The 7,094-nt window shown below is 41.9% G+C and overlaps 1 protein-coding gene across 1 annotated transcript; it reads right to left on the bottom strand.

Annotated features, from left to right (window-relative positions):
- Positions 1-600: 600 nt before the first annotated feature.
- On the bottom strand, positions 601-2,461 carry LOC119409188. The gene is made up of 2 exons (XM_037676045.1): positions 2,312-2,461; positions 601-2,018 (listed from the first exon to the last, which is right to left on the bottom strand). Exons 1-2 carry the CDS (start codon positions 2,427-2,429, stop codon positions 736-738), a joined length of 1,401 nt encoding a protein of 466 aa, XP_037531973.1. The 5' UTR covers positions 2,430-2,461; the 3' UTR covers positions 601-735.
- Between the last annotated feature and the right edge of the window lie 4,633 nt (positions 2,462-7,094).

Genomic DNA, 7,094 nt, shown 5'->3' with positions numbered 1-7,094 from the left:
AGAGATGCGACTGAAGCCAAAACACCCCTACTACAAACAGGTGCAAACTCAGATTTTTGTCACAGAGGCTGAATATTGTGATTTTGTGGTCTGGACAACAAAAGACTTTGCTGTTGTGCGTATTTCTCCGGACCCTGAGCTTTGGGCAGCTGTCCTCGAGAAGGCAAAAAAATTTGTTGAATGTGTGAGTCTCCCTGAAATTGTAAGCTGTCATTTCACTAAGGTAGTTAACAGGCCGACACTTGCTAACATTCCTGTTCCTGCCTGTAACGACAACAGAACTCAGGAAACTGGCCAATTACCAAAGAAGTGCAAGCGAAAATGTGTTAAAAAGCTGTGGTGCATTTGCCGGTGTCCTGAGAGCAAAGATGACATGGTCGCCTGTGACAACGAAAACTGTAAAACAGTTTGGTTCCATTTCAGTTGTGTGGGTCTGCAGCTTGCACCTGCACAGGAAGAGACATGGTTTTGTTCTTCATGCACCAGTAAGATGTGAGGCACATACTTTGCTTAATAAAGATGGCTTGAACAAATGAGAAGCTTTTGTAATTTTATTTTTATGCAAGATATATTTGATATGTTACATTTTTTTAACCTTTGTTCTGCATCACGACAGGTAACAATTAAGAACCACCAAAATTCAATATGTGGATGTAAATCTTATGACAACAGTTGAACATTTTGTATGTTTATTTCATTTCATTGTGTCATAAATCATTTACAGTAACTGTCACATTATTTAATTACAGTTGGGCAAAGATTTGTAAATGCACAACACACTGTAACCACTTTATCTAAAAGCGTTACATCCTCACACTCACATGGCAGTATCAGAGAGATTGGCATTGTACCTGACAAGATCTTATACTTTTGACATACATTTCCAATCACCCTTTCAACATGGATTCTCAGATGTGCTATTTTTCTAGTTTCCTCCACGTTTTTTGCATCTAGCTGACACATGCCTTTTGTAAAAGCAGGGAGTTTCACCTCAGCACACAACATCCCAACATGTTCTTGAATATCAAAACCTCTGTCAGCCAAAACAATGTCCCCTGGCAACAATTTATCAAGAAATCCACTATTAAGTGTGATATGCTTGTCACTTGTACGCCCCCCCCATCCTTTGGACAAAAAACAGATGGCTCCTCTGGGTGTAATTCCTATCAGGTACTTCATGGTGTGGTTGTGCTTATAACTTGAAAACATCTGGGCCCGGGCTTTGACATTAGATGGTCTCTCTGTAAAAATTTCAAAGCAATCAATAATCACAGCAACCTTATTTCCAAATGAATGCACAAACTCGTGTGGCATAACTTTACGCAATGTGTCTCTGTCTGGCCACACAATAGAAGGTTGCAGGATTGTATATAATTGTGACACAGTATCGCTGAAAGCCCTGTAGACAGTACTAGGTGAAACAAAAAACAGATCAGCAAGGAGATAAACAGGTACATCGAGTCTTAGCCGCATACATGTCAGAAGCAGCATTTGATATGGTGTGAGAAGTGTCTTTTTGGGGTTTGTGACAGAAACCAGCAGTGACAGTATTTGCATGAAGGTTTGAAGATTAGGCAGTCCTGTATAATGTCTTACTTTATCATTGTCATCTTCGGAAAAAAAGCCATCACTGAACTTAACTCTGTTCACCTGCTGCCTCAGTTCTCCATTTTCTTCTCTGAGTCTATTTATTTCTGCCGACTTAAGGGCACATGCTTCACATTCAGGGATGACAGTCCCCTGTTCAGAAATCTGTTCAGATTCATCAGTCGGATCTGAAACGCATTCCAGCTGCACCTCAGCAAACAGATCAGCCTCCTCCAGGACATGATGGCCACAAACGTCTTCATCCTGCTGCGCCACTAACTCAGCTTCCTGTGATGTGCTGTTACGTTGCTGGTCTCGTTTACGTCGTCTTGCATAGCGTGCTGCGTCAGTCGGTTTAACGTCAGTGTGACACAGACGTAGAGATGGAGCCCAGTCCGCATCACTTTCCATCATCTCATAAGCTGGCTGACCTGCAATCACATAGAGATGACAGATGAATGACAGATGACAGCTGTGATATGTCAAGACAGATCTTAAATCCTGCTAGTTGTTCTGGCTTATTGCTATTTTAGCCCTGGTTTAGTTCAGACTTAGACAGTATTTTTAGTCTAAATCTGACTTAGCTCTGTTTTCAGACCTAGTTCATTATTCGTTTATTTAAGTACGTCTTGTATATAAATAGGATATAAATAAAGTACTTATAGATAACTGTAGCATCACAGAATAATAGAGAAACAAAGCATTAAATAAAAAATCAGCTTACCTTTATGAAAATGCAGTGAACAAACACGCATGTTCGCTGATATCTGATTGAATGTGATCTCCTTGCGCCTGACAGCTGCAACCCAGGCCAACCTGCGTCTCCTGCTTAGATCTTCCATTTGCTGTCCACGGTCTTTTCTATAGACGGGAAACCTGAAAAACTTTACGCCAAAGTGTCCTGTTTTACTCGAACAGCCTTTTATGCAACACCAACGAGCCATTTTTGAATTTAAAAGCACACTCGGCTTAAGGTGGAAAAAGAACTGAAGCTAACTCGGAAAAGCTACGCTGCTATCAGTACTGCTCACGACGGTAATCCCCCCAATATGGCGCCCAGCATAGGCGTGACGTCACGTGCAAAAGACCGATTCATTTGGTGGAAAAAATTGCAATTCGTGACTGAACAGAGCGATTACAATAGGCCTTGGCAGCGCTTAGCTGCTCGGGCCTAATTAGTAAAAGTTATCTATCTCATTGAATCTAGACTTGATCACAGTCTCCCATCCTGAGGAAACACAAAGGAAACAATGGAAAGGAAAAAAACTCCCTTTTAACAGAAAGTAACCCATAGCAGAACCAGGCTCAGGACGAGCGGCCATCTGCTTTGAGTGGCTGGGGTTTGGTTTGTTTTTAGGCCCATGCAGGGCCTACGTTACGTTGGAGTAAAGGAGGCCATCTTTGTGAAAATAAATTGTCCATCATTAAACAGGGGTGGAGGCCTCCGGGTTCAACTGTCCCCCTCTTACAATGCTGTGATTGCTAGTATCACTCAGCCCTCTGTGAATAGTAAACAGCCATCAGTGTGCTAATGATCCATTGTTAGGCTGATGGTCCTTCTTGAGCATGTGATCAGCTGGTTTTGGTTGTCAGCAGCAAACTGGTTGATCCACTCTGAGAAGGTGCTATTTAAGAGACTGAGCTGAATACAGCACCTCAGACTGAGGAAGTCTCTTGGATGAGAGAAGAAACGTTTCTATATTTTTTTGCTTTGTTTTGTTTGTTTGTTTTGAATGTCCAGAGGACCAGATTGAACTTTTTTGGATTTTTCTACCTGGATTATTGAGCATGCATCAGGACATTATTATTATTATTAATACGGGGCAGCTGTGGCTGAGTCGTTAGAGCAGTCATCTTCCAATGCGAGAGTTGGAGGTTTGAATCCACCAGCAGTCACATGTCGAAGTGTTCCTGGGCAAGACACTGAACCCCTCATAGCCTCTGATGTGTGTCCCATCAGTGTATGAATGTGATCTAACGCACTGATTAGTCTCTTTAGAATGATTTGTTCAATTTGCTTTGTAGAGATCTAGTGGAGTGCTGTATGAATGGGTAAATGAGGTCACAGATTGTAGTGTAAAGCACTTTGAGTATCTTGAAATAAGATAGAAATGCACTATATAAGTACAGTCCATTTACCATTTACCATTTATCCGCCCCTTGAATAGGTATCCACAAGGGTGTCAGAAGTATCCGTAATGTGGGGGGGACACAACGATGTGTGTAGGTGTGTGCGCATGTGTGTGTGTGCGTGCGCGCAAAATAAATGTACACTAATGTACCAAAAAAAGCAATATTTCACCTAGATTTGCTTTAATTCCACACATTTAAAGCATATTTCTCACCAAGTTTGTGTAAATTCAGCTGTGGGTTTAAAGACATTTTAACTTTAATACAGAGCGTCAGGTCGACACTATTTGTCTTTATAGAGAAATAAAAAACATCATCACTGGACTTTTTTACTTGTGTTCAACACTACTCATCTAAGTGATGTTTCTCATGAAGCTTGAGGACAATAAGGTGTGGGGGTTTTAAAGACATTTCAACTTTAATGCACCTGAATACACAGTCTCTTACACCTGCAGCATCTTACAGCGTCACAGTTACTGCTAAGAGAACATGCTACAGACGTAGCTTCTCTCAAGCATCCTCCTAACATGAATATATGTTGATGATCAACCCCCTGGTCAACAACTGCCCGCACTAAGCTCGCTAAACTGGCGAGTGAGCAACACAGAGGTGTCTCCATCTCCTGCACCTGTGTGCGTTTTCTATCGAAGCAGGAGACTCAGCAGCGGCTGCCTGCACAGTTTCTGCTCTGTGCGTAGAGGTGGAGGTAACCTGGAGGTAACCAGGAAAACCTGGAGTGGAGTTTTATTAGACTGAGTATTCTCCTATTAATCAAGTGGAATGGATTCATTCACGAAGAAAGAGAAACTGCGCCACCTGAACTAATGTTTCATAGTAAAAGTGGGGGGTCCAAATGAACGTTTTTTTTTTTTATGTGGGGGGGACTTGTCCCCTTCACATATAATGATTGCGACGCCTATGGGTATCCATGATAAGTGGCCAATAGCCTCCACAGTGCCACCTACATTATTCCTACAGTTAAAGCTTAGTGATACAACATCCGATTTGCACCAGATTTATTGTGCGTCATCAGTGAGGACTTTTAGACATATTGATATTGTGGTTTAACATATTACTCTAGTGTGCCCATAGATTATTCCAACACTTATATCTCAGTGAACGATCTAGGCCAGATTTTTAGTATGTGATTAGTGTGCACTTCTACACACACTGGTATTGTTGTTGAACTTTTGACTCAAGTGCACCCCCTAGATTATTTCAACAGTTATATCTCAGTGATACATCATCCAATCTGAACCTGAGTTTTTTGTGCTTCATCAGTGAGCACTTGTAGACACATTGGTATTGTTGATTCATGACATCACTTAAGCTCCACCTACGCAGAGAAAAAACTGTTGTATATTGGATGACACTTCCAGCTCTGCACTGTGTAAGACATTAGACTGAAACTTTGTTCGCTAACTGTTGAATACCACACATGACATGTTGAAGAGCATAAAGGAAGTGCTTGTCAAACATTCGCCACAAAACAGGAAGTCACCATAACGCATGTCTAGAAGGTCAGATTTCACCTATACTTGTAAGACCTGCAGCTGGATAAGGAACGACATGGACGGTAGGTGATGTCGAAGATTCGGGAAATGCGCCCCGTGGTGAACGCATGAGGGATTGGCACGAGAGAGTTCGCAATGGCGACTGGGTGGACTAGCTGGAGCTCACACGGTCGCCGTAAGGCCGTAGCGGCGCTTTGCTGTGCAGGCCTCCAATGCTGCTTGGAGCTTTAATTTGAGATTTGGGGTTGTAGTTGAGATATTATTTGAGTTTTTGAGATGTTAATCAGCTCCTGTTGATTGTAGAAAACTGCCTTGTTGCCATGGTTATGCATCATAACAAATGTCCCAAACTAAAAAAAAAATCAGTAAAAATCCTTCCAGCTGCACAGCATCTGATACCAGAGGAAACAATCATCCAAAAAAAAAAAAAGTGATTTACTTCCAGAAAAAGAGGAATTACAGTTTCCAAAAGCAAAATCTCAGAATGAATGTAACAGAGTTGCTCCATCATGCAGCCACCTTAAGCGGCGCAATTCTAGAACTTTAACTTTATGTAATCGCTCAGTTCATTAGGCCCGAGCAATTTTCCCCTCAAATGAATTGGCCTTTTGGGGGACTTAACATATTCCAAAAGTCACCAAATTTGGAGGATGCATCAGGACTGGTGAAAAATTACGTATTTTAAATTTTTAGCAAAAATCGCAACAGCAACGGCCCAAGAGCGCCACCTGGAAATTTTCAAAATACCCTCCGCATTAACCTTAGTTTGTCGTTGAAGCATGAAAATTGGTACACTTGTCCAATTCCCCAAGATGCACAGAAAACCCCCTGCACCAACGTTGTACAATAAACAGGAAGGGGGCCATTTTGGAATGCTTTCCCAATTATCACACCTTGTTGGCGGGTTATAGCCTCCACATTTGAACTAACTCCTCCTAGGGATTTTGCTTAATTGGTTTAAAACTTGGCCATTTTGATCAAAAGGCATCGGGGACGAAAAATTATCTAAACGGTGCATTTTGAAGCATGCTGAAGCGGCGGGGCCAGACCTCAAAGTTTGACATCTTGCCATGAAAAACAAAATGCTAATAGCTTCTACACGAAAACTGTCTGAGACATCAAAAACCTTCAGTGATTGATCCACATACGGTCCCCTGCAAGACCGAATGGTCAAATCATGACATCACTTAAGCCACGCCCCCGGACAACAGGAAGTGTAAAGTTGTACATTGAACAGTCTCTATCTGACGCCTGTGACATAATCAGCATGATCCAAAAGTGACCGAAAACATGTTGATGTAACTTACTTTTCAACACTGACAATTTTGGGTGGAGCATGTGGGCGGAGCGTCATGGCAAAGTAAGACGCAACGCCGTCGCCATACGTTTGGCTCTAAAAATTCCACAGATTTGAGCCGAGGTGCACCAAAATCAGTATGATCAATCATTATCCACCCCTTGAACAGTAATCCATTAAAAATGGACAATATTTTCCACGGCGCCCCCTAGAATATTTTAAAACCTCAGCTCTAAGCCAATTTATGATCGATAATCCTGAAACTTGGCAAACATCTGTATCTTCTCAGGAACTATGACAAAGTCTCTTGGAGCCCTGGTCCAAACTCAACAGGAAGTCAGCCATTTTGTGTCAAAGGGTCATTTTTGGCCGTTTCTAATTGCGAGTTTTAACGAACCTCACCTAGGGATTTTGAAGGATTGCCTTCAAACTTGGTTAATATGCCCTTAAAACATTGGGGAGTAAAACTTATCCAAAGCTTGCGTTTTCGTGTATGATAAAGGGGTGTGGACAGGCCTCAAAGTTGCACTTCACGCCGTTGATTTCCAAACGTTATAACTTTCACA

The sequence above is a fragment of the Nematolebias whitei genome, chromosome 4 (assembly GCF_014905685.2).
Source record: "Nematolebias whitei isolate Nwh7 chromosome 4, NemWhi1, whole genome shotgun sequence".
NCBI classification, from domain to species: domain Eukaryota; kingdom Metazoa; phylum Chordata; class Actinopteri; order Cyprinodontiformes; family Rivulidae; genus Nematolebias; species Nematolebias whitei.
This window is presented reverse-complemented; position numbering and strand designations above follow the sequence as displayed.